The sequence below is a fragment of the Hyperolius riggenbachi genome, chromosome 9 (assembly GCF_040937935.1).
Source record: "Hyperolius riggenbachi isolate aHypRig1 chromosome 9, aHypRig1.pri, whole genome shotgun sequence".
NCBI classification, from domain to species: Eukaryota; Metazoa; Chordata; class Amphibia; order Anura; family Hyperoliidae; genus Hyperolius; species Hyperolius riggenbachi.
The window spans coordinates 52,154,688-52,180,636 of NC_090654.1; the positions used below are offsets into that span (position 1 = coordinate 52,154,688).

A 25,949-nucleotide genomic window follows, 5' to 3' on the forward strand; every position below is an offset into this window, starting at 1 on the left:
CCCCACTTGTTCAGCTCCCACGTAACGTCGCACACGTGCAACTCCGTTAGCCATCCAACTCCGCATAGGAACAGAAAACGTTAGTTTCTGTATAGCCTCTGCCTTGCCATGTCGCCAGAAGGATCGAGTTGCAAGGCCTGCTGGGTGGCATGCCTGGTACGTGTGTATGAGTCTACATAGCTTTAGGAAAGAATTGTTCTTGAAGTTCCTCACAATCAGCATCTACCTTCCATTGTCTCAGTGTGGTTGGGTAAAATGTAACAGAAAATCTGGTTGGTTGTGAGAAATAAAAGTCCCTGAGATACTTTGAGACTGGTGACTTCTCACCTCTCGTATCAGCTCCTTCCGGACCTTCGTCTCGTTGTACAGCGGTGGGAGAACGTTGTTCAGCAGCTTCCTGACCAGAGATGGTTTGTTGTGTGCTGCTGAATTGAACATGACCAGAGCCACCCTTCGCACATTAGCATCAGAGTCTTGGAGGGGTTTTAAGAAGTCACCTGTGTAAGGGTTAAATAAAAAATGTTAGCTTATTTATATTGAGCCCTTTTCCAACACACCAAGAGATGGCAGTCTTCCATACGCCCCCTCACCTATACAGTTCTTCAGCAGGGAGTCTACGGCAGCTGGCTGGTCAGATATGGTGAACTTGACAGCAGTTATCACTGTGCTTCGTGTATGGGGGGAACCTGAGCACAACAAAGGAAATGAAAGGTCACCTAAAGTCACAGAAACTTGAAGTGAGGCACCCACCAATGGCTGTAATTCAAGCATGCTATTGCCTGGCTGCTGCACCAATCCTCTGTTGTAGTGCTTTCTGAATTACTGATTGTTAAGCTTGGAGGTGTAATCTCCACAGTCAGCATACAACACATAAGCTGACGTGAAGGAGGTACACACACCAGCACAAGGGATCAGGATATCCCCAGTTTAGTGGAGGAGAGGACTGACTCCAATAGGAGATTGTGGTGCACAGAGCCGGTGCAGATCCGAACAGCCACAAACAACACTTTCGTAATAACGTCTCAGTGCAAGTAGCGCTGAGCGCATAAACCAGGACTGAGGAGATCAGGACAGGTAGACAGAATGAACGCTTGCTTAACTAGCCACTACTTAGTGACAGCAAGCGTCCACAATAAAACAGACTGGAATGAGGTAGCCAATGCGTTTGCAGCAATGGCGTGCCTCACAAAGACAGGACAGGATAGTCAGGAAATAGCAGGATCAAGATAGATGAACGTAACACAGATAAATATACAATAAGTATGATTTCCTAGCGTATTACAATTACAGCTATCAATGAAACTATTTGTAACGTCTGACTAACATATGTATATATCGGCAATGAACCGATATATGACATAAGCAGGAACTCTGACTAAGACTGGAGTAATACAGGGAGCAGGACTCAGAAGGATTCGCTATCTCTTCGCAGAGATGAACGCAATCCACAAACAGGACCAGGAACAGGATAACTAGCTCAGCGTGCTGGGACGCTGACTAACGGAACACAGGATATAAACAGTTCGTGTACGTATATATCAGCGACACTGATGTATCAACGTAACACGAATACAAGGAAAATAATAAACGTGCAAGTATGCGTATATATTGGCGATGAACCAATATATGACACAAGACAAGCAAAGTAACAACTTCTAGAACAAGAGCAGAACTAGGAGGACTCGCTGACCCCTTCGCAGGAGTCAGCGCAGTCCACACGGACCAGGAACGAGGTGGGGCACGAGCAGAGTAACAGACTGAATCTGAGACTATGGTAGCCCATCAAGCATTGCAGGAAGCAGTTCTTTATACTGAGGTCATCCAATGGGAGCAGACCTGCAGATTCCCACACAAGTGAATGGTAATTAATCATAGGCTGGCAGCAGGAAAAGGCAGACAATGATATGCAGCCTGCAGGAAAGGGATTGCCCCTCCATAGCAGCAGACAATGTTTGTTTACACAAAAGCATATTAAACTGTCATTAACTTCAGAGCGACTGCAGATGGAATCAGCAACTAGTTTAAGTGCAAACCAAACTATGCAAGAAAATGTATGTAATGACATCAGAACTGCTTGGGTTACAATACCACTGCAGCCAGCAGTAAACGCTGCAGACATGATCATAACACTGATCTAGAAGTATGCAGATCAGGTGTTCTGACTCCGCTAGCAGCATTTTCTCCCATCTATGGAACTTTTATACTGGGCTTATTACACCCTGTACAAGCTACATACGGTGGATTCAGCCATTTCTGATGTGTCACATGGTGCTTCTCCTAGGGGCGTACTTTGGTACATTTGGTGACAGTGCCCTAAGGCCTGCAGCTCTGTACGCACAGTAAATTAAACATGGCCTGGGCAGCCGATAATGAACGCCTATGCCAAGAAACTTACATGTGTATGGCAGCCACCAACCCTTCTCAACCAGTGATATGTCCTAGTAAATGCCTTCAGTTGAGTGAGGCCATTGTTCTCCTTCCCCCTTACAACACCCACCAGGTGATGTCACTCTGCCCCACACATTGAACAGAACATGCTGCTTTCTTACAAGCAAGCAACGTATCTGCAGAGTCTCTGGCCTGGAATGTTGCCCGAGGGTGGGCAACAGTGATTGAGTGTGTATACAGGCCCTTATTTTTCAGGAGAGAAATTTGGCACAAGACATCCAAAATACTGAATATATCACTCCCCCTAGATCCATATTCATGCTATTGTTTGTCAACAAACGCCGATGGATTGAACACCCTGCACATGACTAATCCGACATATTGCTAATAGTGCCACTTCGATGGTCTTCATCCACCTACCACCAGAAGCTTCCTTCCACAGAGTAACTGATATAGTGGTTTCTGAAAATAGCTTAGCTTAGTTGGCTGACAAAATGAAACGTTTTACCAACGCATGGAACCCCTGAATTCAATACCTGGACAACTGTGGTCTCAGGCCCCTTATATTTATGTAAACATATACAGTACTTGAACTTTATGGTCCTAATACAAACTAATCTCGCATCTTTTTAGATGGTCACTTTGATTGTATTAATTGCAGTTTGTTGCTCATCTTAAGGTGCATGCACATGTCTGATTTTATGCCCGATTGTCGTTCAAACACGACGTTTAAAACAGCCTTTATTAAAAATAAAGAAATAACAACAGGATTGTACAATACATCCGGAGTTTGGCTTAAAAGCCTTAGACAATAATCATTATATAATAAACATTGAGCATTGAACAGCAGCAGAACACAGCAAACAGGGCAAAGATAATCATAAAAACCATTAGACAGAGGTGACCTAATCTTACTCCAAAGCTTTTATTTTAGGACAAAATTATCTAGTATGAAAGAGAAACTGAGATCCCACTTTAATTAACCTATCCCACCAAGTAACCTATCTCTTATCAATTCTATGTCCAGTAACCCAGGGATATCCAACCAACCAGCCCAAACCTTTTCAAATTTAAAGGATACCCCAACTGAAATGTGACATAATGAGATAGACATGTGTATGTACAGTGCCTAGCACACAGATAACTATGCTGTGTTCCTTTTTTTATTTTTCTGCCTGAAAGAGTTAAATATCAGGTATGTAAGTGGCTGACTCAGTCCTGACTCAGACAGGAAGTGACTACAGTGTGACCCTCACTGATAAGAAATTCCAACTATAAAACACTTTCCTAGCAGAAAATGGCTTCTGAGAGCAAGAAAGAGGTAAAAAAGGGGAATTTCTTATCAGTGAGGGTCACACTGTAGTCACTTCCTGTCTGAGTCAGGACTGAGGCAGCCACTTACATACCTGATATTTAACTCTTTCAGGCAGAAAAATAAAAAAAGGAACACAGCATAGTTATCTGTGTGCTAGGCACTGTACATACACATGTCTATCTCATTATGTCACATTTCAGTTGGGGTATCCTTTAAGTGGTGCCCCTCTGTGTATAAATCAACTTTTCAAGTTTTAAATAGGAGTTAACTTGACTAATCCACATTTCAGATGTGGGTGGGTCTGGCCCAGGGGTCTAGTCCTGGGAAAAGAAGTGAGTATACTCACTTGGAAAACCCCTGCGCCACGCGTAGCACCAAAAAATGGGTGTGGTCACGCATAATGTGGGCATGGCCAAGCATAACGTGGGCGTGGTCATGGGTGGGGCCAAATATACATGACCTCAGCAGTGATGTAAACGGTCTGCCGAGGAAGTTTGAGCTCTGCCGTAGTGTATCCCCCAAAAATAGATGTAATCTGACAGCATTTCACCAAAAAGACACATAATCTGGTAGAAATTCCTCCAAAATACAGATAATATGGAAGTGGTTCCCCCAAAATAGACAATGTGGCAGCAGCAGTTCCCCCAACATACACATAATTTGGAAGCAGTTCCCCAAAATACACGAAACCTGGCAGCGGATCACCCAAAATACACGTAACACCCAAAAGACATATAATCTGGCAGCAGTGGTCCCCCAAACATACACAATCTGGCAGCAGTTCCCCAAAATACACGTAATCTGGCAGCAGCCGTTCCCCTAACATACACAGAATCTGGCAGCTGTTCCCCAAAATACATAACAGCGGTTCCACAAAAATGCAGATAATCTGACAGCAGTTCCCCCAAAATAGGTACTCCCAGCATAGGTAGCCAGGTCTATAGGTGTCCCCAGTATAAGTAGCCATGAGTATAGTAGTCCCCAGTATATGTAGCCAGAGGTATAGTTGCCTAATATATGTAGCCAGGGGTATATGTGCCCAGTATATGTAGTTAGGGGTTTAGTAGTCCCCAGTATATGTATCCAGAGGTATAGGTGCCCAGTATATGTAGCCAGGGGTATGTGTCCCCAGTATATGTAGTCAGGGGGTATATGTGTCCCCAGTATATGTAGCCAGGGGTATATGTCCCAGTATATGTAGCCAGGGGTATATGTGCCCAGTATATATAGCCAGGGGTATATGTGCCCAGTATATATAGCCAGGGGTATATGTGCCCAGTATATGTAGCCAGGAGTATATGTCCCAGTATATGTAGGCAGGGGTATATATGTAGTCAGGGGTATATGTGCCCCAGTATATATAGCCAGGGGTATATGTGCCCAGTATATGTAGTCAGGGGGTATATGTGCCCAGTATATGTAGTCAGGGGGTATATGTGCCCAGTATATGTAGTCAGGGGGTATATGTGCCCATTATTTGTAGTCAGGTGGTATATGTGCCCAGTATATGTAGTCAGGGGGTATATGTGCCCAGTATATATGTAGCCAGGGGTATATGTGCCCAGTATATGTAGTCAGGGGGTATATGTGCCCAGTATATGTAATCAGGGGTATATGTGCCCAGTATATGTAGTCAGGGGGTATATGTGCCCAGTATATATAGCCAGGGGTATATGTGCCCAGTATATGTAGTCAGGGGGTATATGTGCCCAGTATATGTAGTCAGGGGGTATATGTGCCCAGTATATGTAGTCAGGGGGTATATGTGCCCAGTATATGTAGCCAGGGGGTATATGTTCCCAGTATATGTAGTCAGGGGGTATATGTGCCCAGTATATATGTAGGCAGCAGGGGTATATGTCCCCAGAATAGGCAGTCAGGTGTGTCCCCCAGCAGAAGGGGAGCAGAGAGAGGGAGAGCTGTGTGGACGGTGGAGAAGGGGGGCCATCTCCCCCCCCTTCCCTCACCTTAGGGTGCTGAGCTCTCCCTCCCTCGCTGTCCCCTCCAGAAGTAACGTGCAGGCAGCCGGCAGCGGCCGGGACTTACCTCTCCTCATTCCGGCGCAAGCACTCCACTGCCGCAAGTCTGGTCTGATCCAGACCAGAGCAGCGGCACGCAGATCCGGCGCCGGAACGAGGAGAGGTAAGTCCCGCCTGCTGCCGGCTGCCTGCACGTTACTTCTGGTGGGGACAGCGAGGGAGGGAGAGCTCAGCACCCTAAGGTGTGGGAAGGGGGGGGGGGGGGGGAGATGGACCCCCTTCTCCACCGTCCACACAGCTCTCCCTCTTCTCTGCGCTGCTCCCCTCCACACGCCAGGGTGAACAGCGTCCACGCTGTGGAAATAGTAAGTGGACGCCGTTCACCCCCGTCCACCCCCCACTCGACCCCTGGTCTAGCCTATTCCAATGCATCAAAATAAGCTTTCTGGCTTGGAATAATAGCCTATGTAAAAAAAGATAATTGGGCTTGCTCTGTGATCGTAGTACCTTGGAGAAGGCCAAGGACACAACATTGAAATTTTCTAGGAACTTTTTAAGCTAAAACTGTGTCTAGAATATCTAGCACACCATTCCAGTATCTATGCAGTTTGGGGCAATGCCAGAGCATGTGTAGAAGATCACCATAGTCTCTACAGCAACGCATACAAAACCAGACGTTTGAACGACTTGTCATTCAAACAAAAAGTCGTTCATACTCCTTGTACACACAGACGACAAAACATTTGAAATGCTAATTACAGCTAATTTACATGTCATGTGACTGGCCAATGGACTGGCTAGAAAAATGGTCCACATCAGATGACTGATCAAATTACTTGTTGTTTGAAAGTCTGTTAGTGTCAAACTAATGCTGGATATAGACGGTTCGTTCCCGCACTCGATTCCCGTCGATGCGCCGCTCGATTCCCCTCGATTCGTTTATTTCCGACATGTCCGATTCGCGTTTCGATGGATCGTTAGGTCGATTTGCCATACTTTACTTGGCAATCAACCTAAAAATCATCGAAATGCGCTTGGAAATCGAGCGGTGCATTTGATGCGGGAATGAACCGTGTGTATTCACCATAATAGACTTTCACACAACAAGTCATTTGTACACATGTACAGACTTAAGTGTCGTTTGAAAGACAGTTAGTCCACAAATCCGCCAAGTGGATCAGTCAAAACTGCTGCTATCAGTCTAACGATCCTTCGTACACACGCCAAACTGTCATTCAAATGACCAGTTTGAACTACAAGTCGTTCAGAAATATCAGACGTGTGTACATATCTTTATACCCATGTCTCGCAACCATGGGTGGGTTAGGTTCATATTCTTGTAACTTTCTAAACTTTTTCCAAATACAATTATTTTAAAGCTTAATTAAAACTAAGCCAAAAAGCACTTTAACTGCAAGTTTGCTGTACCTTCTATTGCTATAAATTTCCACACTTAATCTAGACACTATTTCTAACCTAATGATTTAGTCTCGTACTTCTGTATAATCAATGCGCCTCACCTGAGTTCAGTTGCTTGCAGAGTCTTGGTAGCAGCTGTGCCGGATTCACCAGAATCAATTTCCCGAGACATTCTGCCACCACATTCCTGGTGCCTTCTTCTGCCGCTTCGCAATGCTCTAGCAGCAGCTTCCAGACATCCTCCTGGTATGGCCTTAGTTCCTCACTGGGCAAGGAGGTCAGGGCTTCCTTCAGTGAGTGCAGCAGTAGGTACTGTCTCCTCAACTGACCTCCGATCTCATGCAACAAGAAGGGCAGAAAATCAGCAGGGCTGCCAACGCAAGCATTCCCCAGAGCGTATGAAGCTGCGGTCTTCACCTCTTCACTGGGAGAGGCAAAGGCCTCAAGAATCACATTTTTCAATTCCTTCTGTTGGCTCCCAAGGCTCCTTTCCCGCCCAACCTCGGCCAAGGTCAGGAAGGCCAACACCTTCACATGGTCTCCAACACGGGTACTCTTGGCATCTTGTATAAACTGGGTGATGGAGGCATTGGACTCTTTAGGACAAGCACTTGCCAAAGATGCTACACACTTTGCTACAGAGTGAAAGGCCTGTTTGTGTAGTGTAGGCCCAGAGGAAGTAACTGGCCCTGTAAGTTGTTTAAAGAGGTCGGCATAGCCCAGGTGAGGAGTGTGGCTGGTGACCAGAGCTTTTAAGAAAGACAAAATGGAGGTCAGTGCCCCTCCTTGGAGCAGAGGAGAATGCACAAGCTGAAAAAGTTGGGGGAGCGTGTGGGCACTAAGTTTAGAAAGTGAGGCAGGGTGTGCCGACACCAAGGCAGTCAGAAAATCTATGGTAACCTGAGCCACATGCATATCTGATTCGGCAAGCAGTGATGGAAGCTCCGCCACCACTGGATCCAACATTGCAGGCTTTAGGCAGTCACTGTAATTCTTCACCAGAACTTCAAGAGCCGAAACGGTCGCCAGTCTCAAAGCTCGTTGGTTCTTGCGCAAGAAGGAAGCCAGAATGGGCAGGGCATCCTTCAGCAATGGGCGCAAGTCAATCTTTAAAGGAGATCCTGCAATAAGAGTAAAGACCTTCACAGCAATCAGCCGTGTAATCTCATTGCGGAGACGTTCCAGGATGAGCTGAAGGGTGGGCTGCAAGTCATTGCCAAGTTGGTCACCAAGGTGACTAATGAGATGGCCCATGCAGGACAAAGCTCTCTCCTTAACCTCCTGGTCTATATCTGTAGCCTGCAACCTCTTCAGTGTGGCAACAAACAGTTCCTTTGTGTAGGGTGAGGGCTGAGAACTCTGAGCCTGGTCCAGGGGTCGAATAACTCTCACCAGCTGTTGGGCCACCATCAAAGCCTCAGAGGTGATTTTATAAAATGGGTCCGATATACAGGTGACCACGGGTGGTAGGAGGGCCGGAAGGTGTGGCTTGAAACATTCAGGAGGGTTACTGCTGAGGATAACATGCAGGAAAGCGAGAGTGTCCAAACGCATGTTGGAGCTGCTGGATTTGTCGGTCAATGAGAAGACCAGCCCTGTGGGAATAAAGACACAATATCTGAATAAGATTCACTGATAGGACAGTTTTAAAATCGAGGGATAAAGGAGTTCATATTTCATCACATATGCAAGCCTGTGACATATGGGGGTTGATTTACTAACAATAACGTGCTCAAGCAGCATGAGTTAATACAAGCGAGCACACGCTACATGCGGTCCTGTCAGGATAAAGTGCACTCTTAACTAACGTGTGATCGTTCCTACTTCCGTGCAATGCAATGGTAGTGCGACCGCGATACTTCACTAGCGCAGCCGCTACTACATTAATTGACCTAGTAGTGACCGCGCTAGTGAAGTACCGTGGTTGCGCTACCATCACATCACATGACACTTCAAAGAATCACGCATAAGTTAAGAGCGCATGCTATGCTGACAGGAACTGACAGGCTTATATTAACTCGCACTGCTTGAGCGTGTTATCGTTAGTGAATTAACCACAATGAAGTCATTTACCACGTTATGGTGGATTCCTGCTTACATTTATGGCCATTACTTGATAAAGTATTTCTATGAAACGTGAAATTAATGAGTGCAATCCCAAACATACACAAATGTATTTATCATCGTACCTACCATTATATGAATCATTTGCCTGTGAACTGATATGGCAAATGTGCAGAAATATATCTCGTTCGAGAAGTAACAAGAAGCCGTTATGAGATAATTTGTTCCTCACAAGCAGGGTCGGACCGGGACACTAAGGGCCCACCAGTAAAGCTTTAGCCTGGGGCCCCTCCCCCCTCTGATCCCCCCCCCTCCCCCCACACAAAATGCAATCAGATTGTCAGCAGGTTTCCCCACAAAATGCAACCAGATTGTCAGCATGTTTCCCCACAAAATGCAACCAGATTGGCAGCATATTTCCCCACAAAATGCAACCAGATTGGCAGCATATTTCCCCACAAAATGCAACCAGATTGGCAGCATATTTCCCCACAAAATGCAATCAGACTGGCAGCAGATTCCCCCAAAAAAGAGAGGGCCTGGCGGGCAGATCTATAGGCGTCCCCGGTTTAGGTAGGCAGGTCTATAGGTGTCCCCAGTTTAGGTAGGCAGGTATATAGGTGTCCCCAGTTTAGGTAGGCGGGTCTATAGGTGTCCCTAGTTTAGGTAGGCAGGTATATAGGTGTCCCCAGTTTAGGTAGGCAGGTATATAGGTGTCCCCAGTTTAGGTAGGCAGGTATATAGGTGTGTCCAATTTAGGTAGGCAGGAATATAGGTGTCCCCAGTTTAGGTAGGCAGGTATATAGGTGTCCCCAGTTTAAGTAGGCAGGTCTACAAGTGTCCCCAGTTAGGTAGGCGGGTCTATAGGTGCCCCCAGTTTAGGTAGGCAGGTATATAGGTGACCCAAGTTTTGGTAGGCAGGTCTATAGGGGTCCCCAGTTTAGGTAGGCAGGTCTATAGATGCTCCCTGTCTGAAAGGGGGGCAGTGGGCACAGAGCGCCGGGGAGGGGAAGCCTCTCCCCCTCCCTCACCTGGAGCCCCCCCTTCCATGCTCCCCCCTCCAAAATTGCAGCCAGCAGTGGCAGCGATCGGGAATCACTTACCGAGAGAATCAGAGAGCTCTGCGGCACGCTGCTGGTCTGGTCTCCTGCACTGCACTGTCCAATCACGCTCTCACAGGAAGTACAGTGACAGCGTGATTGGATAGTGTCAGTGCAGAAGACCAGACCAGCGGCACGCAGAGCTATCGATCTCTCTCACTAAGCCATTCCCCGCTGCTGCCGCTGGCTGGCTGCAATTCTGCAAGGGGGGGGGGGGGGGGGGAGTGCGGAAGAGGGGGCGCTAGGTGAGGGAGGCTTCCCCCCCTCCCCGGCACACTGTGCCCACTTTCCCCCCTTTCTGCGCTGTGCCCCCCTCCTTTTTAGCACTGGGGCCCCCGGGGGCAAGAGGCCTACCGGGCAAAAACCTGAGCTCCCGCCGGGCCTGTCCGAGCCTACTCACAAGGGTGTCACAATTGCATGCTAGAGGATGTACACTGACATGTATCAATAAAGAATATTTGCACTTTACCTTTATATCCCATTTAAAGTGAACCCGAACTCTTGCATAGGACAGAAGGAAAACACAGAGAAATGCACCCTGTATGTATGTAGAGAGATTAGTCTGTCTAATTCCCCCTCATCTGTGATCAATCACAACTGTAATTTGATCTCTCAGCTATATCAATTCAGAAATCTCCTCTACCTTGGCAGAGCAGCTAATTTGTAAACACAGGAGTAGACACACTGCAGATTTATTGTAGGATTTGTATCAGCTTTTACAAAAAAACGTTTTTCTTTAAATGTTATTATTCTGTAGCTTATCTTTTAAAGGAGAGAGGAAGTTCTGAGTTCAGGTCCGCTTTAACAAGTAAGTAAAAGTGACATGGTGGCCAACACAGTGATAAACTATCATTCGCTACCGCAGAGTCACAGATCTGGGACTCCCATATAGTAGTAAGTCTTACGACTAGGTGATCACCAATGCTGAACTCTGATGGTAGATCTCTGACACCCCCTCCCAAATCGGAGACAGGTCGTTACTCCATTTCTATATACCACCTTCGTATGCCACTGATTTTTACCATAACATAAGTTCCTTGCCTTTCTCTCTCTTTCAATGTTTTCAAATCCGGGATATTGCACACTTGAGGCACAAATTTTTAGTAGTCTCACGCTTCCTCATTGATCAATAAAAGGACAAAAGCTGTCCAAAATTGATTAAAATTCAGACATTGTGAAGGAACTAATTGCTAGTGGATTCCATCACGTTAATTGCGGTGCTAGAGTCCAAGAAGTGGTCAAAAGGCCCTGTATGCAGCATTCCCCAGGAGATCCGACACCAAGTACGAAGGCCAGTGTGATCGCCATCATAGAAATTTATAATTTTATCCTTACAATTCATTTTCTTGGCAAAGCTAATCTAATATGAACCTGGCTTTAGCCCCTGGAAATTTTCCGTTCTGTTTGATTGATAGTTTGAATCAATTTTGGGTCAAATCCAAATGGACATGGAGGAACAGAATTCTGGCAGATTTGATCAGAGTAATTGAAGTTGCAGGGAATTGAATAGGAAAATCAATGCGTAGGCCATCTTAGTATAGGGCCAGGCCATCTTAACTCAGCTCCTATTTCACATATTTCAGAGTGGACAACTTACCTGGGACCAGGGCAGGAATATGTTGGGCCAAGCAGACCGGGAGGGCACCAGTCAGTTCTGTAAGGACTGCAAAACAGCCTTGCCGAGACTTTGTGCTCTTATCCTTCAGGAGTTTGTGGAGGGATTTCATTACAGATGGAACCTGAAGGACGCAGAGGAAACAAGTCACGACAAGCACAATAATATTCTTTACATTTTCCTTGGCTGGAGCGATCATTTACAGCCGTCTACGGCAAGTAGATAGGAGAAAAAGTAAATTGCATATGGGCCACTCTGACTTTTCAATGTAGCCATAAGACAGGAGGGAAGGGGTAGTGTACATAGGGGACCAAATGGGAGATACAGGACAGCCCCCCATCGCGGTCCTCCATCTCATCCATGAGTAACTTAATGAGGCCCTGAACACCAGAGATTGATTAAAGTTAAATAGATTTAAGGTTAAATGGGGCCCTAGGCAAGGTAGCAGGTCTAACTGTCCCTGCTTTGAAACTGGCTTTAAAACTATTTTTGTAAATATTTAGAGTAAATAGGAGCCAGACCCTGATATCCACCAGGCCCTAGGCGCCTGCGTAGGTTGCCTAATGGATGAGCACAGCAGTCACAGGGGAACCCCAAGCCTTCCAACTTTCAATCCCCACAAGCTTGCCTATTAGTTAAAGAAAGGCTCTGGTGTTTCACATACCAGTAGTAGGTTCACACTCCTGGAACAACTAGGTGGTGAGCAGAGAAAGGCCAGGAGCCCAATGGTGCAGTAATGTTAGTTTAGGGGTAATAGGAAGTATATAATTTTATACTCACAAGGATGGGTTGCAGATCCCTGCAACCACTGTATAGGCTTGCGGGGCTCTCCGGGTGTTGCTAGATGGTTGCTCTCCCTAGTAGAGTTTTGGGTAAACTATTACCTCCAGAGGAGGTCTGACTTAGATTTAGAGGTGCCCATACTCTATGCACACGGTTACAAGATACTGTGTATTGACCTGAGGAAGCAGGCTAGTACCTGTGAAACGCATTGTCTGCGTTTTGAATAAAGCTTTTTCCAGTTGAACTGGAATCTTGTCTTCTGGAGAAGTAAGAGAACACCTTTTTTTGTACGATTTTTATGCCAATAGAAAATTATTATTTAATGCTCTGGGCGCCTCCATTCCCACAAATTTCTATTTGTTAAAGGAATAAAAATGAATATATTGCACTTGTCCCGAGTAGCTCTCAGCTGGGGGTGCGTCTTTTCCTACCTGTTTTTGCAGTGCATTGAGGGGGGTGTCTCCTTTGCCAGTGGCCTCCACATTCTGCCTCCAGCTCTGAGAAGCCCGTGTCTGCCTCAGCAGAGCGATGTATGCGGAGAAGATGTCCGTCTTGACATTTTCCTCCCTCTCCTTGAAGCGCAGGATGATGGCCGGGGCTGCTGTTTTGTAGAACTCAGAAAGGAGATCGGGCCTTGCGGTGATCAGGGACTCCAGACACTTTGCTGCAGAGCGTCTCACCTTCCAGCTCATGTCATCATCATCGCTGTACTCCTCCTCACTCTCTGCAGAGTCCAAGACGAGAACAGTCGGATAGTCAGTCAACAGGATCACGAGCTAGATCCTAAGCTCATTCCATTATCCCTCCGCCACCTCCTGGAAACTCTACATAGGAAATGTGCAGACTGGCATCACTGCATGCTACTAACATCCAGCCACAGTTGAGATCCCGAATTCTATCTAGGGGATTCGAAAATTCAACAAATGAGAAACTCAACTGTGGGTAGAGTTCATTTTTCTCTACCCACAACTTTTCAGTATCCGGCAATGTGGTTGATTCATGTAACCACGATAACATTACTGTGGACATTGAGCTCCAAAGAGTAATTAGCGCTGGAAAAGATCACAGAACCTCTAGACCTCTTACCTACATATTGCTGCAAAAACAGGGTTCAATTTTAATGACCTAGTCAGAAGTGAGTTTGGTTGGATGGGGCGTCCCAAAAGGAAGCTGGCAAGCAATGGGATGCATAGATGTGGAAATTGTGATGTGTGTAGACACGTGCAAAAAGGGAATGTTTTCTATAACTATGATGGTTCAAAAACCTTTTTTGTGAAAGATTTCATAACATGTATGACTACAAAAGTTATTTATCAGATAAATTCTCCCTGCAATCTAATATATATATTCCAAAAACTTATAGACCCCTTAATGTAAGAATTGGGGAACATTTGTCAAATATAAGGAGCACAACTATTGATAAAAAGAAGCTTAATCCTCTGGCGCTGCACTTCAAAACTATGCATAATTCTTATGTTTCAGGATTAAAAGTGATGGGCATTTATAAATTAAATCTAAGCCCCAGAAGAGGGGACTTCGACCGTCAGTTACTAAGAAAATAATCTATGTGGATTTATCAATGCGGGAGTCTGTACCCCCAGGGTCTAAACCGTGACCTTAATATAAAATCCTTTTTGTAATATATTGCTATCCATTAAGTGAATTGCTATTTCAAAGGTTTGGCTGTCAGCCATGCAGTTCTGAAATCTACCCACAAGATGGCAGTAACCTGTTCATTACAGCATTACAGAAGTTTTTAACTTGTTGGCTATGCTGCCTGATGCGGCTATAAATTCGCATGAGATGGCGCAAATGCGCAATACGTCTAAGGAAGTCTACAGTGACGAAACGCGTCACGTGCTGCGTGACGTCGGACCAGGAAGTGGAGCTACAGACTGTGTCCCCATGCCTCCGCATTCTTCCTCTCAGTCAGCGGTCAATGCGGCTATCCGCCGCGAGGTAAAGGACCCTTAAGTATTGTGCACAACTGCCGAGCCTGGAACAAGGTCACACCAGAAGCAGTTGAGTTATGTCCAAAGGCATCCTGCTGGGTTAATCAGCTGCCGAATGGAACCATGGCTACACTGGTGTGTGGGGTGTGTGTGTGTGTGTGTGGTGTGTGTGTGGTGTGTGTGTGGTGTGTGTGTGTGGTGTGTGTGTGGTGTGTGTGTGTGTGTTTTAAATGCTGTATGTTAGGGCACACATTACCACAAGTACTAGGAGCGGTTTCCGTTTCCTTCCTCATACAGCTCTGCCTCTCTGCTGTAAAATCCTCAGTCAGTTTTTAGATACAAAAGTGAGGGCTCTTAAAGGGCTAGGCCATGTCCCTGCACAGGGGGGGTTGCTATAAACTCCTCAGTGTATAGTTTAACTATCCCTTTGCTGAAACAATCTAAAGGTGCGTACACACGTCACGGGTCATTTGTGCAAATCCAACGTGTGTATGTAACTTTATTCAGATGGTGGTAAGGGGTGGTAAGGGGTTAAAGTATTTTACTTGTTATAGGTGAGACGAGCTACATACAATTTAGATAATTTTTGGGTTGATATCCCGTAGCCTTTGTGTATTGTAACCTCTAGACCTCATCCATGCTGCCAAAATGAGAGCCGCCAGGATCTCACGCGACCCGTCTCACCCAGGCAATCGCTTCTCTGAGCTCCTCCCATTGGGCCACCGCTACAGAAACATCCTCTCCAGGAACACCTTCTTCCCCCAGGCCAGGGGCATCATTAGAGGGGAGCAGCACCTGCGACCGCAGAGGGGCCAAGAGATATAAGGTTCCCTAAACTATTACTTCACTCCCTCTGACAAAGGGTTCCTGCCTTCAGATCAGGTGATTTTGTGCTTACACGTATTATGGATGTGGAGATTACAATGTCCACACTTGTTTTAGGGCCCTTGCAAGATGGATCCACAGGCTGTGAGGGTTGCCAGTTGTAGGCAAGAAAAAGTGTCATTATTGAGGGGGCCCCACCAAAATTTTGCTGGAGGACCCCATTATTTGTAATTACGCCCCTGTCCCAGGCAGTCCTACTGAACTCCAGTTCCCCCTACCAGGTCAGCCTGACGGTGGCACTCTAGTCCCTTGGACAGAATCGTTTCCCCAGACGCCCACTCTGAACTTCCAAGCCCTCCTGTGCAGGACTTGCCCCACGCTGTTTATAGTCCCGTTAGGCCTCTTTACACTATATGCATACTTCTCATGTTGCCAACACTATGTCGGTCTTATGTCATTCGACGTATTTGGCAATTAAAGGTGATTTTGATTCACACACAGCACATGGCAATATTACCCTAAGCTAATGTCAACAAGTACCACTAGATACCTATTAGTGTGATGTTAACCTGCTGGGCGGTCTGGACGAGCTCAGCTCGTCCAGTACCGCCGGAGCCTGCCGCTCAGGCCCTGCTGGGCCGATTTGGCTCAAATAAAAAGCAGCACACGCAGCCGGCACTTTGCCAGCCGCGTGTGCTGCCTGATCGCCGCCGCTCTGCGGCGATCCGCCGCGAGCAGCGGCGAAAGAGGGTCCCCCCAGCCGCCTGAGCCCAGCGTAGCCGGTGTAGTGAAAATGTTTGCTACCTATCATATTTTGCAACTTGCCATAGAGGACAGTGTAGGACTGTGTAGGCGTGGCTCCTCTCTGTTAACACGCCTGTAATTTTTTGCAACCACAGATCCCATTGAGCTAGAAGGGGGATTGTTCCCTCCAAGGGGCTTATTAGTTGAGCAAGAGGGGGGAATGTTTCCTCGGGGGGGGGGGGGGTTATTAGTTGAGCAACAGGGGGGATTGTTCGCTCCAGGGGGGGTTATTAGTTGAGCAAGAGGGGGGATTGATCCCTGGGGGGGGGTTATTAGTTGAGCAAGAGGGGGGATTGTTCCCTCCAGGGGGGGTTATTAGTTGAGCAAGAGGGGGGATTGTTCCCTCCAGGGTGGGTTATTAGTTGAGCAAGAGGGGGGATTGTTCCCTCCAGGGGGGGGGGGGGGGTTATTAGTTGAGCAAGAGGGGAGGGTTCTGTGTGAGAATAGGCTTTGGTTGGGTTGCATTTTCTGATACAGATAGGTTAAAGTCAATGGCTAGGTTGCACTTTCTGATAGCTATACGTATAAATAAGTGCAACCGGTTGCAAAATCTGATAAAGTTGCAAAAAATTTCACCACACCGGAACAAAAAGTTCCGGCCAGCGCTAAGGGCTGGATCGGAGGCGGCTGACGTCAGGACGTCGGCTGACGTCGATGACGTCACTCCGCTCGTCGCTATGGCGACGATGTAAGCAAAACAAGGAAGGCCGCTCATTGCGGCCTTCCTTGTTTATTCTGGGCGGCGGAGGTGATCGGAAGAACGCCTCCGGAGCGCCCTCTAGTGGGCTTTCATGCAGCCAACTTTCAGTTGGCTGCATGAAATAGTTTTTTTTTTATTAAAAAAAAACCCTCCCGCAGCCTGCCTGGCGATCTTAATAGAACGCCAGGCAGGTGGTAGCGTGGTGCCACTGTTGCTACGATAACATGCGTAACTAATGTGCGTTACAGTTAGCTACGAGTGTTACAATAGTAACAGTAGCGCTACTCTAGTACCTTGAGTTATGCAAATAGCGTAGCTAGCTGTTTTGTTGATATTGGGCCTGACAACATGCCATAATTATAAGAACAGTTCTCCTTCAGCACAATCCCTACCACATAAAAAGAGTTCACCTGAGTTCCATATCATACACCTGAGTCCATATCATACACTAACCTTGCTCCTCATCACTCTCTGTCTCCATCGCCTCCTCTTCCTCCTCACTGTCATAGTTGTAGTTGGGGTCATACGCAATGTACTTCAGACACAGCTCCATGATGGTGGGGACATAGGAAGAGCTCTCCTTTGGACAACGCTTTATAAAGGACTCCATTGCCTGGAAACACTGTTCCTGCAGCTCATCATCTTCTACTTTAAAGAACCCAACCACTAGGGGCACTATTTTGTCCAAGTGTGGACCTGGTGGTAAGAAAGCCAAAAAAAAAAAAAAAAAAAAAAGATAAATCAGAAGAACTTTACTAGGGGTGCATTCTCCTGTCTACCCATTCAGTATATTTAGAGGCCAATTAAAGCGAACCTGAACTCAGAACTTGCTCTCTGCTCTAAAAGATAAGCAACAGCATAATAACCTTTAAAGAAAAAAAACATTTCTTTGTTACAGCTGATACAAATCCTGCAATAAATCTGCAGTGTGTCTACTTCCTGCTTTCATGGAAGCAGACATGGGTTAACATCCTGTGTTTACAAATTAGCTGCTCTGCAGAGGCAGCCAGCAGACACAGCTGAGAGATCAAATTACAGTTTTGATTAGTCACAGATGAGGGGGAATTGGACAGGCTAAACTCTCTAAATACATACAGGGTGCATTTCTCTCTGTTTTTCTTTAGTCCAAGAGTTCAGGTCCACTTTAAACCTAAAATTCAACAAGGCAAATTCTAATAGCAATCAGATTGATTATTGACTATAAACAGTGTACCGTATATACGCCAAGTGCTGAACAAATGTGCTTGGATATGCAGTATAGCTTTTTGTCTTGGTTGGATTCGGCTGCTGGGTGGTCAACCAGATGTTACCATGTGACACCCAAAGAAGAAAGAACAGTCAACTACATTTCCCGGAATGTCTGCATCACAGCAGAAGACACCATGCTTGCACAAGAGAAGGCAGGACTTTGCAGTTCACAGGAAGTAGGTAGCAAGTAATTGTAAGGCCTCAGTCCACCTACCAGGAAGTAGGTAGGAGAGGTGCACAAGGGATTTTTTGAACTTGAAATGTTAAGTTCCAAAGATAATGCTTATAATTTACTCTAATCAACATTTACTTTGTTGTAGTATTAGCCTAGATGAATTTTAGGTTTAGTTGGGCTTTGAACTCCTTTGTGAGTTTTAAGGCCTCTTTTCATAGGGTGGCTGAGTATAAAATGTATGCCTTCAGACAAAGAATCGTGGGAGATACCCATGGAATCTGAATGAGTTCATAGAACAGGTTTTATGGGTTGGTTGTGTGTTGTGTCAATTCAGAAAAAGATGGAAGAAGACTTCCTGAAAACATGTTACATCTTTGATGTTCCCTACCTAGTCTGTGCCCTGCCTGCCAGCTGACCGTGGCCACGCACTGGATGTAAGTCCTTGTGGTTGAGGTGGACTCATTCTTCTTCATTTCACCCACAAGATGCTCCACCAGTTCAGTGAACAGGTTCCCATTGCAGCTCTGTACCAGATGTCCCAATGCCAGCACTGCTCTCTTCCTCACGGCCAAGCGTGGGCTGGTGAGCTGGCTTAGTAAGCAGGTAAGGATGGAAGGGTGGAAGGAGTAGAGGGCACCTCCTAGTCTGATAGGGAAAACAAAAACAGAGAGAAGAAATAGTTCATTACAGAGGGAACCTAAGTCCAAATGTTTATGAAGTTTTGCTCAGGCCTCAGTAATAAATTGTGCCCGCCCCTTCCTTTCTCACCAAGCTGCTCTCATTGGCTAATCCTCACTAGACTGGCGTCTACTAATCTTGTCACTGCTATGACATAACTACAGATGGTGACAACATGTGGGGAGGGATTTGGAGGCGTCCAAAAGTTGGGTATAAAATTTATATATAACAAATATAATAAAAAGAGGTATCTTATCTCTCCAGATGAAAATAGAAAAAAAGTCTTTATTCAAGCATGATTATAAAAAGGCAATGAGTTTCACTGGTTTCTGCCCACTTCCTCAGGTCAGTAAAACAAATGCATGTGCTGTCACTGTGTATGGCGCGTGGGCGCCTCTATAGTTTTAATTGTGCTTGTGTAAATATTTCTAAGAACAGAAAAAAAAAATTCTGCTGGTTTTTTCCCCATCTGATAAGGTAAGATCAGTTGTCCTGGTCCACCAGGACGACTAGGCGGTCGTCTGGGTTACTGTGTAGGGGGGAGGGGGTGGGGGAGTGCTTGCGGGGTCTAGTAGATCCTGCGCCAATTCACGGGCCGCAGCCTGCAGCTCACCTCAGGCTGTGGGAGTCTATTGTTTCTGGCAGGCGAGCAGGGCTACGGGAAGATGGTCGTCCAAAACCCTGCACTGGAGACTATTGTGTCAGGGCTTCAGGTGCCATCTTGCAGTAGCCCTGCTCTCTGCCTGTCAGCACGGGACTTTTGCAGCGGCTGGCTGCAGAAGAGATTGTCGGGGGAGCTGCGCGCTGGGGGAGAAGACTTCTGCAGCTGAGTAAATGCTTTTTAGGTTTTTTTACACAGGTACATTATTTTCTGGTGATACGCTGCCCACATTACGATTATTTTCTGGTGAAACATTGCTGCATTACGATTATTGTATGGTGAAAAATTGCTGCATTACGATTATTTTCATGGGGGGGGGGGGGGGGGAAGAGGGCGCCACAGGTTTTCTTGCCTGGAGTGAGAAAATGGCTAGAGGCGCCCCTGGGTAAGATACCTCTTTTTATTATATATAAATTTTATACCCAATGGATCTTTTGGGCTCCTGCAAACTCCCCTTGTGTTTTGTTAAACACACCCTCCTCTGGAGGTGTCGGCCTTTAGCCATTAGTGTGGTGCCACTTGCGATCACAAAGGACTTAAGGAGCGCGACCATCCAGTTCCAGCAGTTCCATCTGGGTAATTTCCCAGCAGGCGATATACGGTGGTTACAGGAACTGCAACCCACCTTTGTGAGTATAATCACTTAAATTTAGAGCACCATCTAACACTCCACAATACTGCATCATTTGGCTCCTGGTCTCTCCCTATCACACAGATAACTGTGGATCCTCCCTGAAGGAGAAGCACAGTGAGGCCCAGTGCACACCAAAATCGCTAGCAGATCCACAAAACACTAACGGTTTTTGGAGCGGATTTCAGAGTGATTCTAGGCATGTTTAGAGCAGATTTCTAAACCTGCCTAGCGGTTTTGGGTGCGTTTTTGTGTTGCAGATTACACATATTGTTACAGTAAAAGCTCTACTGAACAGCTTCTGTAACAAAAACGCTTGGCAAACCGCTCTGATGTAGCACAATAAAGGAAAGAGGCGCCCTGATTTGAATAAAAGCTTTTAAAATCAGTTTAAAAACGAAAAAGAAAAATGAGGTATCTTACCTCAATGACGAAATCTCTGTAAACTTACAAAAGATTTTTATTTGAGCACAGGCAACGGGTTTCGCGGGTCTGAGCCCGCTTCTTCAGGCCAATACAGTGCCTAGAACAGCAGAAAGAGTTCCTCAATGTACATACATATACATATTTCATAAAAAATTATAAAAATAATAACGGTCAGAGTACATATATAAATGAATAAATAGCATAACATGAATTTAATTTGGCAGATTTATCCATGCCCTAATAGTTGATTCCATGCTGTGCATATGCAAACGCATATTTATGCGCACGCACACACACATCAAAGAGAACACACTACTGTGTCTCATATCTAAGGGCAAACTTGATGGTTTAGTCTAAGCTCCATTTGCCGTAATGCACAATACCATTATTATTATGCACCTTCTAGATGAATGATAAATATATAATATATATAGATATATATATGGAAAAAATAAATTATATACAGACCAAGGAAAAAAAAAAAAAAAAGGGGGGGGGGGGGGGGGGGTTCCATTTATGATAATGTATGCATCATCAATTAAAAAGAACTAGGAACATAGTGGATAGTATTCTAAAATTAGCCATGCGCCCATAGGAATGATATAATATAAAACACAGATATCTAGCAATGTATATATAATTTATTTTTTCCATATATATATCTATATATATTATATATTTATCATTCATCTAGAAGGTGCATAATAATAATGGTATTGTGCATTACGGCAAATGGAGCTTAGACTAAACCATCAAGTTTGCCCTTAGATATGAGACACAGTAGTGTGTTCTCTTTGATGTGTGTGTGCGTGCGCATAAATATGCGTTTGCATATGCACAGCATGGAATCAACTATTAGGGCATGGATAAATCTGCCAAATTAAATTCATGTTATGCTATTTATTCATTTATATATGTACTCTGACCGTTATTATTTTTATAATTTTTTATGAAATATGTATGTACATTGAGGAACTCTTTCTGCTGTTCTAGGCACTGTATTGGCCTGAGGAAGCGGGCTCAGACCCGCGAAACGCGTTGCCTGTGCTCAAATAAAAATCTTTTGTAAGTTTACAGAGATTTCGTCATTGAGGTAAGATACCTAATTTTTCTTTTTCGTTTTTAAACTGGTTTTAAAAGCTTTTATTCAAATCAGGGCGCCTCTTTCACCTTATTGTGCATAGTTATACCCCCGTACATGTTTGTCCCAGGGGTGGTGACAGAACACCCGTTGTTTTACCACGGTTAATGTTTTGTGCATCCTTTTTCATCTAAGAGAGCGACCGCAACCAGGTCTGTCCAGGACCACCCCGAGTGGAGTCGGGTTTATGGTCTCCACCTGCTTCCTGTGGTCGGTTGCCCCTTGCAACCCTCCTTTGTGAGTAGCCCTTTCAATCAATTGATTTCTCCACACACCTACTATTGACATACTGCACTATCGGGCTCCCTTTTTTGTCTCCTGTATCTTTTTTTTCCCATAGGGTGCCAAGACACCCCAACCACGATTGCTCTGATGTAGCGTTTTTCAGAGCGGTTTGCGTTTTCCCTATTCTTTACATTGAGGCAGAAACACTTCTGCAAACCGCAAACGTGCAGCAGGAGGCACATTTGCGGTTTGCTACACACCTCAATCCGCCGGTGTACACCATCCCAATAAATTAGCCAAGCGGTTTTACAGGCGGATTGCATCCAAAACCGCTCGGTGTGCACTGGGCCTGACTCCTACTATCCTATACAGATAGTGACAATTAGCCAATGGAAGCAGCTTAAAGGACACATCCGAGTAAAGAAATAAAAAAATGTACTTACCTGGGGCTTCCTCCAGCCCCTAGCTGCCAATCTGTCCTTCTTAGCAGGTCCGGTGTCCCAGGCACCCCTTAAATGCCGACCTCGGCAGGTTGGCTGCACCTGCACAAGTGTGCCGCTGCGCTGCTTGCGCTGCAGTGGCCGGGAGCATTCTGCGCAGGCTCAGCAGTTCTGACCTGCATAGAACACTCCAGGCCATGCGAGCGCGTGGCCGCGCGAGGACGGCGTCTGCAACAGAGGGGACCCCGGGACACCTGACCTGTGGCGAGGGACAGATTGGCTGCCAGGGGTTGAAGGAAGCCCCGGGTAAGTAGATTGTGTTTTTTTGTTTTTTTTTTTACTGGGATGTGGCTTTTAATGAGGTTAAAGGGGAACAATTTCAGATTCAGGCCTGAGTTTCACTCCAACAATAGTTGGACACAGGTTCACTTTAAATTGAAACACAAGAACACTAACACGTCGGTCAGTTAACACCCACCTTCCCAACATGTCTGACAGTATGTCAAGAGCCTCCAGCTGCACCGCTGCGTCATCCCGCTTGCCAATCGCTCCAGTCAGCTGCCCGGTGATCTTACGACACACGTTAGCAGCCAAAGTGGACCCTGCAAAAAGAGCAAATCATATTCATTAACCTCACAGTGAAAATAAACATAAGTGAAAAATCTAGACACGGTTTACCCATCTGCCCTGTCGAGTACCTGAGCTGGCCGCAGGAAGTCGGGCGATGACCGTCTTCAGGCCAATGCTGCAGATATCCCTGAGCTGCTCCTTCTCGGATAGCATGTTACTGCAAAGCGTGTCCACAATGGACTCCACCTGGTACTCCTTCACCTTTCCCACAAGGGGGCCCAAGCTGCCCAAAGAAACACAACTGAGTTAAAAGTCCAGAAGCAGTGCCCTACCCTGTGACAAATAGTGTTATTTTATTATTTCACCCAGAACAGAGCATTTAATATCACACAAAGCCTGAGTAGCATTCAAATTTTATACTCAGAAAGAGCATTAAAAAAAACGTAACTTTTACTATATTACTTTAAAAAGCCATCATATATGCCGTAGATAGAAATTACAATTCTGGGAAAGGAATAACGTAGGATGCCTATTACCTAGACCATAAGTAGCTTAATAAAGCACACACATACTATAGGTCTACCCTTTTGACCCAGACTGAGTTGACTAATTACTAAAACATCACCCCACCACAACCCAACATGTTTCACCCCACAACCAAAAGGGGCTTCGTCAGGGGTACATAAAGTGCAAAGTGCTTTACAGTGCTACAACATAACAGTACAACATCACAGAAAAGAATAAATCTGCATCATAGCCTCACGGCTACCTGTGAACAGCTGACGAATCCCCATTTGGTTATGGGGTGTAACATGTTGGGGTGTGGTGGGGTGATGTCTTAGTAATTAGTCAACTCACTATGGGTCAAAAAAGTAGGCCCATAGTATGTGTGTGCTTTATCAGGCTACTTATGGTCTAGACATCCTCACTTTCCCAGAATTTAAATGTTTTAAGTAATATAGTAAAAGTTACGTTTTAATGCTCTTTTTGAGTATAAAATGTTTTGTTTATTTGTAGATTTAAATCAGGCTTTGTGTCAAATCATTTATAGTTCTCTCAGAGACTTCAAGAGTGACATTTCTGTTCTTGCATTACCAGTTCAGCACTACTTCCAAGCCCATTGCTAGGGGGGTACCCTTACCTATCTATCATATTATGGAGCAGGGCCAGGCTGAGGCAGAGGCGAGAGAGGCTCCAGCCTCAGGGCGCAGTGTAGGAGGGGACGCAGAACTCACGCAGCTATCATTCCACTATTGTGTTTGAAGCAAAGAGAAAAAGGGATACATAGCAGTGACTGTAAGCCAGACAAATAGAGATTAAAGCGTTGAGGTGTTGGGGGCCCTGGGGTGCCTCTTAGTCTAATAGCAATCAGTGTGTGACGACTGGGGTGGGAGGGATGGAGGGGCGCACTTTGCTGTCTCAGCCTTGGGTGCTGGAGGACCTTGTCCCAGCTCTGTTATGGAGAAGGCAACAGGAGCAAAACTGGCAACACTCCACAGTGAATGAGAACATCCAAAAGTCATGATGGGCCGCCACTATGGAAATATCTCACACATGAAATCTTTATGAAGTATAAGAAGCTATCTGCTGACAAACAAACTCCATCTATCAAACAACACAAACCCGAAGTAGGCATAAACTAAAAGCCCAACTATGTGCCCATATACTGGGGTGTTGGTGATCATACTTTGCACTATCCATTCCTCTATCTATTTCATAAAGCGGAATAATTCCTGTCAGAAACCTCTTGGCAAATCCAACTGTCACAGCAGTTGGCCAGAGCTCATTCCTGATGCAGTGACAAACATCGTCTTTTTATGCCCACAGTACTAGTGTTGTCCGGATCATGAACGATTCGGATGTTTGATCCGAATCTCTTTTGTGAGTCGAATCTATGTCCCTTCTATGTCCACTCCCTGCCCTCTGTCCATCTTCTCCCCTTCTCTGTGTGTCCACCCCCCTCCCCTTCTCCTGTCCTGCTAGTCATTTCACCCCCGAATGCTTCCGTAGTAAAATGATCCGAGATTCGGATCAAAGATCCGGATCTTATCAATGATCCGATTCGAATCATCCGGATCATTGAAAAGATCCGAATTTCACATCTCTACACAGTACAACAACAAACCCCACCCACCTCTTACCTGTGCTAAGGAGAGATGGGGATGGATGTTGCACTGTGGGCGGAGAGAGGCGGTGGCTGGCACGGCATGTGGGTGGAGCTCTAAATGACTGTTCTGACAGTCTGATTAGCCTGGAGCTAACTGATAGGGATGATTCCACTAACGAGGATAAAGAAACGCATTTTGCTACATGTTGGCTCACATACTCCAGAACAGGGAGATTTACTTGGTTTACAAAGTTTATAAAACAATTTAGGTAACCTCTACTGGTAATTATAACTTTTAGGGTAATACCCTATTATAAAGTGATTTAGATGAGTCACAACTGTCCAGCAAAACCCTGAAGTCCCTTAGGGCTGGTGCACACCTAGAACGCTTCTGAGCGCTTTCGTAAACGTTTGCGTTTTGAAAAGCGCTTGGCTAAGGTATTTGAATGGGATGGAGCACACCAGAGTGATGTGATTTTCTCCCAAATGCAAACGCGGGTCCTGCAGCATTCCTGCTGATTTCTGAGGCGACTCAGCCTCAATGTTAAGTATAGGAAAGTGGAAAAATTGCTGTGAAAAGCACCAGATCAGAGCGATTTTCCAAGCGTTTTTGTTACAGAAGCTGTTCAGTTACAGCTCTACTGTAACAACACGCTCCAAAAATCACTAGGCATGCTTAGAAAAATCGCTAGGGACATGCCTA

At 45.7% G+C, this 25,949-nt stretch overlaps 1 protein-coding gene across 1 annotated transcript in view; it reads right to left on the reverse strand.

Annotated features, from left to right (window-relative positions):
• Window positions 1–25,949, reverse strand: part of LOC137532339 (cullin-associated NEDD8-dissociated protein 1-like) — a 50,515-nt gene that overhangs the window by 7,310 nt on the left and 17,256 nt on the right. Inside the window, exons 4-12 of the mRNA XM_068252752.1 lie at window positions 23,268–23,422; window positions 23,048–23,171; window positions 18,756–19,012; window positions 17,398–17,640; window positions 13,095–13,387; window positions 11,863–12,004; window positions 7,203–8,696; window positions 591–686; window positions 328–497 (exon numbers count right to left, since the gene is read on the reverse strand). Of these exons, the coding sequence (XP_068108853.1) occupies window positions 328–497; window positions 591–686; window positions 7,203–8,696; window positions 11,863–12,004; window positions 13,095–13,387; window positions 17,398–17,640; window positions 18,756–19,012; window positions 23,048–23,171; window positions 23,268–23,422 (2,974 nt within the window). The remainder of the gene's footprint in view (window positions 1–327; window positions 498–590; window positions 687–7,202; window positions 8,697–11,862; window positions 12,005–13,094; window positions 13,388–17,397; window positions 17,641–18,755; window positions 19,013–23,047; window positions 23,172–23,267; window positions 23,423–25,949) is intronic.